The 13,096-nt window shown below is 44.2% G+C and overlaps 1 protein-coding gene across 1 annotated transcript in view; it reads left to right on the forward strand.

Moving 5' to 3' along the window:
* PDGFRA (platelet derived growth factor receptor alpha) overlaps positions 1-13,096 on the forward strand; it is a 48,227-nt gene that overhangs the window by 19,620 nt on the left and 15,511 nt on the right. Inside the window, exons 6-16 of the mRNA XM_068975540.1 lie at positions 20-191; positions 284-473; positions 2,964-3,079; positions 4,019-4,145; positions 5,378-5,571; positions 6,265-6,359; positions 6,571-6,703; positions 8,904-9,008; positions 9,390-9,500; positions 9,753-9,906; positions 10,920-11,086. Of these exons, the coding sequence (XP_068831641.1) occupies positions 20-191; positions 284-473; positions 2,964-3,079; positions 4,019-4,145; positions 5,378-5,571; positions 6,265-6,359; positions 6,571-6,703; positions 8,904-9,008; positions 9,390-9,500; positions 9,753-9,906; positions 10,920-11,086 (1,564 nt within the window). The remainder of the gene's footprint in view (positions 1-19; positions 192-283; positions 474-2,963; positions 3,080-4,018; positions 4,146-5,377; positions 5,572-6,264; positions 6,360-6,570; positions 6,704-8,903; positions 9,009-9,389; positions 9,501-9,752; positions 9,907-10,919; positions 11,087-13,096) is intronic.

Genomic DNA, 13,096 nt, shown 5'->3' on the forward strand with positions numbered 1-13,096 from the left:
TCCTCCCCTTCTGCTGTAGAAAGGCAAAGGCATCACGAGGCTGGAGGAAACCAAGTTCCCGTCCATCAAGTTGGTGTACACTCTGAGGGTTCCCGAGGCCACAGTGAAAGACAGTGGAGATTACCAATGTGCTGCCCACCAGGCCACCAAGGAGGTCAAAAAGATGAGGAACATCACCATTTCTGTTCACGGTACACTCTGCTTCCTAAAATGCCCATCGGCCATGCTGCTTGGGATCCACCATGAGGTGATCATTGTTTAATGGAAACTCTTCCCTGTACAGAGAAAGGATTTATTGAAATCAAACCCAACTTTAACCTGTTGGAAGCTGTCAACCTGCATGAAGTCAAGCATTTTGTGGTGGATGTGCAGGCCTATCCCCCTCCCAAGATAACCTGGCTAAAGGACAACCTGACTCTGATTGAGAATCTCACGGAGATCACCACTGACATAGAGAAGATTCAGGAAATAAGGTAAAGAAACACCCTTCTCAAGTTTGCCTTTCTTTGTATTGTATATTCTTAGATAGACTGAGGTTTGTGTGTGTCTTATGACCCCAAACAAGAGTCAATATAGAAAATTTAGCAATCAGGAATAAGAGATACTGGAAATTAGGTACATTTCATGATAATGTTGCAATGCAGTGATAGTATGTTGGTAAGTATGCAATAATGAAATGAGAAGAAAGAACTGAAAAATCTCTGCTCCCAATGAAAGACTTGTTCCTGGATTCAGAAAGGGGTGGAGGAAAGAAAGTAAAATTGGACCCACGTGGGTTTCATATATATTCCTTGATATCCATCACCCATATGGCAAGTAGACATGTGTGGTGATTCCATTTCCAGGGCAGTTATCACATATGCCTACATGAAACACAACATCATTGGCTTAATTTGAAACACATTTGGCCCAGTGAGGCTTTGATGGGAAATAACAGTAGTGTCTGAGTACATTTGGTTAGGAGAGAACGTACAATGGATAGTTTGGATCCTTGCTCTCTGAGGAGCTGTAGACTGTTGTCATCTCTTAACTAGTGGTGGAGTTTTGTGTAAGTCACCATTCAGCCTCAGTTTCCTCATCTATAATGTAGGGTTAATAATACCGTATGTCCTTCAAGATGAGGAACTGGATGATATTTTGAGGTCTCTTGCAGCTTTAAGACATGATTAGAATCCAAGAGCAGAAGATCCCTCTTGAAGGGCCCAGCTAATCCAGCCCTGCATCTTTGTCAGAAACCTTCCGCAGGAGACAAAATCCTCTATTTCAAGCCTTCAGGAAAGAGGAGAAGATAGAACCTCTGCCATTAGTTCACTTAATTTCAGGATTTGCTTCCTTCTTTCTGAACTGAATTCCATGTGTAACTGAGAAGCAACATCTGGGAAAATGGAATGTGACTACCTCTGTGGAATAGTGATAGAGATAGAAGTGGGATACTGAATCTGGAAGGCTTTCTAAAGACACGAAATGTAGGAACACAAAGTGGACAGTGTCTAACTTTCTACTAGGCTGTGAGGCCAGAGAGAAATAGGGTGATCCCAGCGTAGCCAACACTTGAGACACCCAGGGTTGTCTGCAAGCTACCATCAGTAGCGATGGTGGTTGTCCGCAGAGCAGTCCCGGAGAGCTGTCTCTTAAGGTGTTTTTTGATTTCCTCCAGCACATCTTCTTCTGGTCCCCATGACAAGCCAGGGAATGTAAGGATGCACACGGTAGAGGGGGGTCTGGTTTCCCTAAGACTCATGGATTCACAGCTTCCTTGGCTGGACAAGTGCAAAAAGTGAATGATGGCAGACTGTCTGGTCACTGGCAGCCAGGGGTGCTCAGGGGGCTCTAAAGAAATCCATTCCAGAGGTGTGCGGTTTGGTGCGGCAGAGGAAAGGCCAGCCCAGTGTGCTCATCACATCTCCCAGCGTCCGGCGTCTTGGCTAGAAGACTCGACGTTTGCAGGCTATTTTGGAGCCTCTGAAGTGCTTTCATATAGATTATGTCATGTAATTAATTCTCAAAGTGACACTACACCTTGCATACAGTTATCCCATGGTGTACGCATAAGGGACCTGAGGCTTGGAGAGTTTCAGTAATGCCCCAGGTCTCCTTCCAGGACGGCGCTCTTCCTCTCACTCCGCTTGCTCTTCCACACTGTTGTAAAGGACAGTCAGATGGGCAAATACTTTATTGATGCACACACACACACACACACGACGAAATGTCATTTATTATACATGTAAGCAATCTTTTGGAGAAACTTCTCTTTGATGAGGTATGAGAGCATATGTTTCTCTATTTTTTTTGTTAAGATGCATCTTGCACTTTAAAAACATTCACACCTAAAGACAGTGCATTGTAAGAAGCCTCACTCCTCTCCTGTCCTCGTATACATTGGTACCCCCGCCTCCCCACCCACAAGGAGTACTTTTATTAGTTTTGTTAGGAAGGTTTCTTATGAAACCTTCCAGAGTTTTTTAAGCAAATATAAGCAAGCAGGAGTTTTATACCCCAGTGACCTCTCTGTATTAATACAGAGACAGTGTCTTTATTATTTCTTCCAAGGTTGTTTCAGTATTAGATGGATGTTAAGAGGAATCAAGTATTTAATTTTATTTTGTATTGGAGTATAGTTGTTTAACAGTGTTGGCAAGTATTTTTTTCTTACACATAAAAATCCAGGATTCAAATGAAAGGAAAGCTGGTAGGATTTGTTATTTCCCATTTAGAAGTCAGGCCTTAGCAGAGCTGACTGCTCTTGTAGCCGCATAAGCCATTGCTCATCTCTGGTCTTCTGTTTAAGAATGAAATGTCTACAACTCAGACCTTCAGTGCATAGACAGTATAAGGAAAATCCCAGGAAAGTGATCATATGGACGAGATGTTTTTTAACAACATTTGGATTGAAAATGGTAATTGCTTAACGATTGGAATTTATTGGACTACTCCTTGCTGAAACACAGTCCTTTTCTTTTAAGTTATCGAAGCAAATTAAAGCTGATCCGAGCAAAGGAAGAAGACAGTGGCCATTATACTGTTGTAGTTCAAAATGAAGATGATGTGAAGAGCTATACTTTTGAACTCTTGACTCAAGGTTTGTAAGAGCCAGATAAAGATAACTCCAGCTTGGTGGGTGGGTGACTGAGTCTCCCGAGGAGAGCCTAGCCCTGTCCCCACAGGTCATGGAGGGAAAAGCAACCCTTTCAGGGAGAAGCAGGGGGTGTGGGTGTCAGGTGTAGCTCTGTTGGACTTATGAATTTACATAATTCTGGAAGGTTCCAGGCTAGTCTGGAACTGTCTGACTTGGAATTCCTAGGCTTCAGTCGCTTCCTTACCACCTGTTTCTCAGTTAGGTACCTCCAGTTCTGGAAAGAGTGAAATGATATATTTTGGCCCAGATGACATTAGGTTGTTCCAGATTGTTTTGGCTTTTTGTGCCTAGCTTTCTTTATAGACCTCTATAGACGCCCCTCCCAGAACGGAGTGCCCAAGTCTGTTTATATTCCAGTTAAGCACCTATTCACTGAGTACCTACCATGGGCCATGTACTGTCCTAGGTAGGCTCATTTGACCCTCACAGTCAATCTGTGATACAAGTATTAGTATATTTCTAACATTTGATCACTGGTTACAAAAAAGAATCTTTAAAATGTAATAATATGGCACTTTGGTAAATGCTGCTTTAAGCCCTACCATTTAGATGAATCTATAAGCTGATTTCCAACCTATAATATAATTCTAAGAGCCTCTTTGTCTTTCAAGTCAAATCAACACAGGGGCTTTTTGCTTTCTTTACACCAGATTTAAAACACCACAGGGCACAAATGCCTTAAGCATGCTCTTAACCAGTTGGATCTGTGCAAACTGGAGTGTTATTATGCACATGACTGGTCTCAGCTCCCTCCTGGGCGGTTGGTTGATTTATAGGTTCAAATGTTATGTGGACAAGTTTTGAACTCATATTCCACTTGGTAGTTCCCCAAAGTTCTGGTATGCCAGCCATGCAGTTCTGATTTCTTTTCACCTCCTGCAGTTCCGTCCTCCATACTGGACTTGGTTGACGACCACCATGGCTCTAATGGGGGCCAGACTGTGAGATGCACAGCTGAAGGGACCCCTCTTCCTGATATCGAGTGGATGGTTTGCAAGGATATTAAGAAGTATGGAACACATTCCTTTCTCTTTTGTGGTCAGGATGTTTCTGCCTTAGTGCAAAGACCCTCAAATGCATTTTATTTCTTTGGCTGGCTCTGTTTCTGGAATTTGGGATTCTTATTTGGCCTAGGTCTTATAAACTACAAGATAGGGTTCTAAACGTGGACCTTGTGTGTGTGTGTGCGTGTGTAGGTATGTGCATGTGCTTTTGTGTTCATGAATAGCTGTAAGAAGAAGGTCTACAGCCTTCAGCATATTCTCAAAGGGTCTCTAATCTGAAAGGAGCATGAATTTAAAGACCTGCTCTAAGAGGATCTTTCCTACCCAGGCCCACATTTTCATCTCACATTTTGTCTTTGATGAACTTTATTTGGTGGCTAAACTGGAATGTGAACATGCATGAAGATACTGCCCCGGGGGCTTCTCTCTACCTGCTGTGTGGTGGGAGGTAACTCGCCAGTTCCTCCTTCACTACTCAGTCCTCGACCTTCTCCAGTGGGTATCTCCAGAGTGCAGTGTGCTCGCACTCCTTCCCGGGGTGCCTGCTGTGCTCTGAAGCCTCTGAGCTTCTCTTGGAGGCTGAGACTCCTCCCCACCAGCACCCCAGGCCAGAAGGCACTGGACTTGGATCTAGACTGAGGCTGGATTCTAGGTCCAATCCTAGTTACACTTGAGGGAGTCCCCACAGCGTGGGTGGAGAAAAGGGAGGGCACCAGGCCTTTTTTGGAGGGGTGGGACGTTGGGATACTTAAAACATTCTTGAAGTCCAGTTTGCTCAGGGGTTCAAGGCTTGTGACAGGTAGTTCTGTTGGATTGAACTTGTTTATCTCTGCCTTGCTTTCATAAACAGTTAAATTAAAATACTTCTTTAAAATTTATTTGGCTGTGCTGGGTCATGGGCATGCGGCATGCAAGATCTTTAGATGCCAACTCTTAGCTGGGGCATGTGGGATCTAGTTCCCTAACCAGGGATCAAACCCAGGCCTCCTGCATTGGGAACTCAGTCTTAGCCACTGGACCCGCAGGCAAGTCCCAACAGTTAACTTTTAATTACCCACTTGTAGGTTATTCTCTCAAGGAGAACAAGTTTTAAGGTTAATCTGCACCTAAAATATCAATCTGTAGCCTTGCCAATGCAGACAGGGCAGCCCTGCTTGCCATCTTAAATGATTCTCACTGCTCCACCCCCATGACTCCCGACAATGGGCTCTATATCTATGCCTTTTACTCTCTCCAGATGTAACAACGAAACTTCATGGACGGTTTTGGCCAGCAATGTTTCAAACATCATCACAGAGGTCCACCCCCGAGACAGGAGCACAGTGGAAGGCCAGGTGACGTTTGCCAAAGTGGAGGAGACCATTGCAGTCCGGTGTCTGGCCAAGAACCTCCTCGGGGTGGAAAGCCGAGAGCTGAAGCTGGTGGCTCCCAGTGAGTAGCTCGTGGGTCAGGACAACTAAGTCTTCAGCTGAGCCCTTCCTTCCTTTGGTGGGACTTTGAATCCCAGATGGGATCCTATAGGACTGAAGGTCCAGATGCTCTTAAAGGGCCTTCTCTGGGCATCTGTGTAGGAGCCTTTTTGGTTTCAGATCTCAAACTGCATCTTTCTGAGGCGCCTTGGTATTTTGTTTGTCTATAAGCGTATAGCTAGAGCTAGTCTCTTTGGTCTGGCGTGGTGTTGGAGGATGGGAAAGGAGGATTTTCTGCCTTGTTGCTCCTTGTAACAGTTGAGACAGGTTGACTTCTTAAAAAAGAAGAAAATTAGTGAAGCCAAAAGCAATATAAGTATACAGTAACCTTTCAAAATACACTGCACTTGCTTCTGAACTAATGGCATCGCTCAGCCTCATTTATCAGTCTTCATATTCCAGTTCACACCTTTGGAGAAAGAATTGTGTGCCCAACCGAATTTTGTCCCTTGCCCGTCCAAAGGGAGAGTTGGAGTAGTTTCATGCATGTAGATAATTGAGAGATGATCTTGTCCATTCCCCAAATGAGCCAGGCAGCCCTTACGCTTCTCCACCCGTAGAGAGAGATTTCCAGCCCAGAAATGGCCACCCTGCCTTCCTGCCCTCCTGTGAATTTGTGCGAATTCTTCACCGTGCCCCATCTCTTATCCTCTAGCTCTGCGCTCTGAGCTCACTGTGGCAGCTGCAGTCCTGGTGTTGTTGGTGATTGTAATCATCTCGCTCATTGTCCTGGTCGTCATTTGGAAACAGGTAGATATTTTTTTAAAGAACTAAAAATCCTTACTGATACGAACCAGAAGAGCAACCTAGCTCAGTGCTTGGCACAGAGAAGGAGCTCAGTAACTAGATGATGAGTGAATGTTGTTGAATCCTTCCGTGCCAGTCACTTTACTGCTGTGGTTAAGCTTTGGTATCTTCGGTCATTGGTAATTCACCAGTGACCTGTCCTCGTCATTTATAGAAACCAAGGTATGAAATCCGTTGGAGGGTCATTGAATCAATCAGCCCTGATGGACATGAATACATTTATGTGGACCCGATGCAGCTGCCTTATGACTCGAGATGGGAGTTTCCAAGAGATGGACTCGTGCTTGGTAAGCTCCTGCCCTGCTGGGTGATCTCCCAGGATTCCTTTTGCTTCGTCCACAACTTTACTCTTTACAGGCCTGTGGAGGAAGAAAGGATCTGAACCTGTGCTTAGTAAGAGTGAGGCGTTAGAAATTGGCTTTTTTGGAAATATTTTTCTGCCTTTGAAAGTGAGTCAATCGGATCACTGTGATGATTTTTTTTTAAAACCTCCTTCCATAGCAAATTATAGGTTAAGAAAATTTTACAAAGGAAGAAGCGACTATAGGGAGACACCCATCAGAGTGGCTTTGTTTTGGAAATGATACCCGTTGGAAATGAGATGAATTTCTGTGATGAAAAAGGAACAGATGAAAAATAGATGAAGACAATCCAAAAATATGTTTTGACCTAGTACCTTCTGAGGATGTAGTAGATACTTCTTTAAAAATAGAATGCAAAAGTACAAGTTTTTACATTTTAAAGCAAAACTTCTCAAATATTTCAGTCTTGGGTTGAGACCAAGTACAGGAAACTTTAGTCAAGAGATTTTTTTTTTTTTAATTACATTCTAAATGAATGAAAACAGGACAAAGACAAATGAAGGTGAGAGCCTGAGGTTGTGTCATCATGAATATTCTAACAGCACTTTGGAGGACGCCGAAGGCATTTTTAAATTATCTACTTGTCTCATTCCAGAAAGCAGCCAAATTAGGTCTTCCTAGAAAGTTACTTAAACTGAGATCAAACAAGACACCCTAGCTTCTCTCATTCAAATACCTATGTCTGAGAACTAAGCTTGCTTTATTATATTTTCTCCCTTGTTTTACAAAAGGTGAGGAGCTTAGGGAAGTGAAAAAGTAATAAAATACGGAGAAAAGGGGCAACATTCGTTGCTAAGAGGAGTTCCTGTGTCTCTCTGCTTCTGTGTATTGTCGAGCTGCTGGGGAAGTGGTACCTCTGCAGGAATAAGTTCCAGTCAGGCAGACGTGCAGTCAGCGGCACTATGGGCTCTCAGTGCCCGTTAGGAGCCAGGTCTTCCCCTGGTTTGACGGAAACGTCTGTTTTAGACTGCAGACTCTTTAAGAGTGGGCACAGCACGGGAAGGAATACTTAGGGAGTTTGGGATGGACATGTGCACACTAATATTTTAAAATGGATAACCGACAGGACCTACCGTAGGGCACAGGGAGCCCTGCTCAGTGTTATGTGGCAGCCTGGGTGGGAGGAGAGTTTGCGGGAAAACGGATACGTGTATAGGTATGCCCCAGTCAGTCCCTTCTCTGTTCTCCTGAAACTTTCACAACATTGTTAATTGGCTATACCCCAATACAAAATAAAAAGTTAAAAAAAAAATAGTGGGCACGAGAGCCTCCATTTTCTTTTGTATCTCCCAACACGTGGCAACGTGTTGTGCTCCTGGGCATGTTTAGCCTTCTCCCTTCCTGGTCTTCCTAACAGACAGACAACAAGAGGGCCAGCCTGAAGTTAGCTTTGTCACTGCTTGGAATCAATAATGTCCTGAATAGGGAAGTATTTCCAGTGGAGAAGCTTCCCTGGTGGCTCAGATGGTAAAGCATCTGCCTGCAATGTGGGAGACACGGGTTCGATTCCTGGGTCGGGAAAATCCCTTGGAGAAGGAAATGGCAACCCACTCCAGTACCCTTGCCTGGAAAATCCCATGGACAGAGGAGCCTGGTAGGCTGTAGTCCATGGGGCCACAAAGGGTCAGACAAGACTGAGCAACTTCACGTTCACTTTCACTTTCACTTCCAGTGGAGAAAGTCTTTTTGATGCAAAAGATGCCCCTGTTTACATGGGGAAAACAGAAGGGTAGAGAGCCAGGAGGCTTGGGCCAGAGCCACAGAGAACACGTGCCATCGAGCCCAGGCTTTGGCTCAGCTCTCCGGCCGGTAGATGACTGCTCACACTAGGGACGGCTGCACCTCCTTTCTAGATGAGTGCTCACACTAGGGAGGGCTGCACCTCCCTTCTTTCGGTCTGTGTTTTTCCTTTCCTTTGCAAATGTTATGTGACAAAAGCAATTATACTAATTTCCTTCCCTGTGGGCTCAGTTCTGGTTTTGACATGATGACTTGGAGGAGTTATTATGCTTTCTCCATATGGGAAAATCACCACCCAGCTGTGCACCCATGATCGCTGGCCGTGGTATATGAATTGAATGAGATGCCTGATTCTGTGTGTGTTGATGGTTCTGGTTGCCCACAGGTCGGATCCTGGGGTCTGGTGCATTTGGGAAAGTGGTTGAAGGAACTGCCTATGGATTAAGTCGGTCTCAACCTGTCATGAAAGTAGCAGTGAAGATGCTAAAACGTGAGTGCTCCTTTTCTGGAGATTTCTTGAACGTGGAGATATTAAACTCAAAAATCACACAGCCAGTAAATGTCAAATTTAGGACTAGATCTTAGTTCTTTCAACTTGAGGTTTTTTGCGTATTTAGACTCTTGTCAGTGAGGTTTATTTAGAGCATTCTTGTCACTTATATGTTGGAAAATCAAGAGTTATTTTTAGTAGCTTCTTTTTACCCTGCAGACTTGGGATAAGTTATTAGTGTGTAGACTGAGTTACTAGCATTTCCCTTTGAGACTGTTGGTAAATAAAATGATAGCTAGTTGTAGGGTTAGCCGTGCTTTTGGCTTTTTCTGGGAAATAAGTAATTCAGTTGAACTGATGTATGATTTATTTCTTCAACAGCCACAGCCAGATCCAGTGAAAAACAAGCTCTCATGTCTGAACTGAAGATAATGACCCACCTGGGGCCACATTTAAACATCGTGAACTTGCTGGGTGCCTGCACCAAGTCAGGTAGGCTTGCTCACTTGAGAGTGAGGACTTTCCTAGAATACCTACCATTGCGAAGACTGTCCAGGCTTTTTAATCCCCCACGCTGTACCTCCAGACATGCCAGCAAATGTCAGTCTGTTGAGTGGGGTTGTGGACTGAGGTCCACTGAGGGAAGCACCCTGTTCTTGAGCAGTGTCTTTGAACTCTAGATACAGCAAGTTCATAGCTTCTCTGTTCTTCATGCTCATCTCCAACTGGTTTTGGACCCCACAGGCCCCATTTACATCATCACTGAGTACTGCTTCTATGGGGATTTGGTCAACTATTTGCATAAGAATAGAGACAGCTTCCTGAGCCACCATCCAGAGAAGCCAAAGAAAGAGCTGGACATTTTTGGATTGAACCCAGCTGACGAAAGCACAAGAAGGTAGGTGCAGAGACAGATGCTGCTGTGAGTCACTGTCTTAGGCATGCGGGCATGCTCAGTCGCTTCAGCTGTGTCCCACTCTTGTGGACCCCATGGACTGTAGTCCACCAGGCTCCTCTGTTCATGAGATTTTCCAGGTAAAGATACTGGAGTGGGTTGCCATTTCCTCCTCCAGGGAGGAAATGTCTTATGAGCCTCACCAATGGAGACAACCCATGTCCTGATGGAGGTCATGTCTGCAGAGTCAGGGCCAGGAGGTAGCAAGACTTGAAGTCAACTACCCTGCTCCGTCACCCTGTGGCATGGTGCTGAGAGATACCCCATGTCTGTAGGTGTTTCAGACAGGATGTCATGTTGGGGAAAGCCTTGCTGATAGGTTTGAATGAGAGGAAGAGTCGAAATCATCCTGGGAGCCAGTTGCTCTTTATGTGTGGTCCACCTCAGACTTCCAGATGTATCTCTGGCCAGGGAAGCCTCAGTGCTCATACCTTGTGAGAAACTGTCTGAGGATTTACAAGTTTGAGACACTGGTCCTTGCTGAACCCGGGCATACCAGTCAGGCCAATGAAGTGATGACTGCCACTATAGATATCTACAGTGACTGAAAAGATCGCTGAACATATGATGTTCTGCATGTGAATTCACTTCATATTAAATAACTTGATAGATACCAAATTTGTGTTAAATTTATTGAGTAGAAGGCATCGTCTGTCCAAGCCACTTGGCCACGTGGTGAAGCTTTCTGGCCTATGAACTGAAAAAGAGAATAAAGACAGAGTTGAGCTGAGGTGGTCTGTGTGTTTGTGTGATCCTTGATTAATGCTCATCTGCCTGACTAGACCACCCACGTGAAGGATGCCCTGGTGGACATGACCTCCATCATGACCTTCCCCTGCCACCCCTGTGCCCACCACTGTCTTGCACATGGTGGGTACCTGGTCCTCATCTACTGAGCTATGGGTGATCACTCCAGAGGGACACCCTGGATAAGGTTTCTTTTTCTGTTTTTACAGTTATGTTATCTTATCTTTTGAAAACAATGGTGACTACATGGACATGAAGCAAGCTGACACTACACAGTATGTCCCCATGCTGGAGAGAAAAGAGGTTTCTAAATACTCGGACATCCAGAGAGCGCTGTATGATCGCCCAGCCTCGTATAAGAAGAAATCCATGTTAGGTAAAGGTGTCTTTGCTTGTGCTTGGGGTGCTGAGCTCTCCCAGTGGTTTAATATGATACTTAGAATACTCAGAAGGTGGTGAGCAGGCCTGGTGAGCAGGACTGTCAGGCCACATGGTCCCTAACTGCAGATCTGCACAACGGGGTCTGTGACACGTTTTTGCAGGTCTGGCCTGTAATTTTTTTTAACTAGAACGCATACTATTTAAACTCTTTTTATTTATTTATTATCTGTGTCTGGCTGTGCTGGGTCTTCGTTGCTGTGTGTGGGCTTTCTCTAGTTATGGCGACTGAGGGCTACTCTGCTGTGGTGTGTGGGTTTCTCATTGTGGTGGCTTCTCTTGTTACAGAGTGCAGTCTCTAGATGCACAGGGTTCTGTAGTTGCGGCACCCGGGCTTAGTTGCTCCAAGGCATGTGGAATTTTCCCAGATCTATGTCCTCTGCATTTGCAGGCAGATTCTTAATCACTGTAATACCGGGGAAGTCCTGGCGTGTGAATTGAAAAAAGGAAAAGCGTAGAGACAGAACTAATATAATGAATTTTTCAGATTTTAAGTGTGATTTTATTTTATTAATTTTATTTTGTCTGACTTTATTGAGCTATTGAGATATGATTGACATATAGGGCTGTATACATTTGAGGTGTACAGTGTAATGATTCGACTTACGAACATCGTGAATGATTACCACAATAAATTTAGTGAACATCCATTTTCTCACACAGATATAAAATAAAAGAAAAAGAAAAATTTTTTCCCTTGTGATGAGAACTTTTAGGATTTAGCCTCTTAAATTTCATATATAAAATGTGGCAGGATTAATTATATTAATAATGTTGTACATTGCATCCTTGAATTGTACATTTTAAAACGTAATCATTTTGAAGAATTGTTTATTCTGACATAATAGTATTCATTTTTTGGTTTAACATACCTTTTTTGCTTTAAATGAAGGTATGGTGGTAATTATTTTTTCTCAGTGCCCTTACTTGATAACATTAAAATCTGGCAATCTTTTATTGATTCCTAGTATTATTTTTTTAAATTCTATTATATAAATCTCTGATATCTGTGTTTAATAGCCCTAGCTGTTAGCTTTGCTAATGCCCAATTTGTGATAGAAACTGTGAAGTGGACAGTTTGAGGTTATATTATCTGACAAGGGTGTTGGGTGTTTCTACTGAATGTTGTTTGAAGGAAGATCCGTTTGTTTTCAAAGCGGATGAGCATGTGGCAGGGTTGATTGATTTATAAACTCCGGGGAGCCTAGCTGATGCCCATACCAGATGGACCACCCCACATCTGGTGGGGGGAGGCCCCTGCAGGGTTCTAGTCTAATCACAGGCTTGGAGCTGGGAGGAGGCTTCGGGAGAGATCTGACCATGCTTTGTTGCATAATTTTGTATTACTGGGTCTGAGACCTCCCCTAGGTCCCGCCTAAAAGGTGTTATGCTGCCATGGAAATTGTTTTGAAAATCACTGATGCACTCTGGATGCTTTCAGGGTTCTTGAATGAAAGGTACAATCATTAAAAAAAAAAAAAAAAAGAATGTGCTTGTTTTGCAAAATGTAGTACATAATAATATTTTCCACTGCTGCAGCTCCAAGTTCCATTCACTTTTCAGTGCCAACTGGGTAAACTTCCAAGCCCTTTTAAAAGGTTGGCCAACAAGACTTGTCGGAACCAACACTTCCGCTCCCCTCCTGTATTGTTAAAAATAGTTTCCATTGCTTCCCAGGCCGGACCTGGCTCCAGATGTCAGGAGAACCTGATTCATGCTCAGCCCGAGCCCGGTTGGCAGGCAGACCATTGCTTTCTGGCTGGAAAAATGTGAATGGCTGCAGCTACTCTGTACTTGCCTGAGCGTTTTCAAAAACTGCTGAGAGCTGCTGGCCTAGATTGCCTCCTTCCTCGAAAACCCTGGGACCCTTCCAGGCGGGACCAACTGGGGAAAGTGGGCAAGTTACAGAGAAAGGAACTACATGCAAAGTCTTTGGCACTGAGCTTTA

Source organism: Capricornis sumatraensis, chromosome 7 (genome assembly GCF_032405125.1).
Source record: "Capricornis sumatraensis isolate serow.1 chromosome 7, serow.2, whole genome shotgun sequence".
In the NCBI taxonomy this organism is placed as follows: Eukaryota; Metazoa; Chordata; class Mammalia; order Artiodactyla; family Bovidae; genus Capricornis; species Capricornis sumatraensis.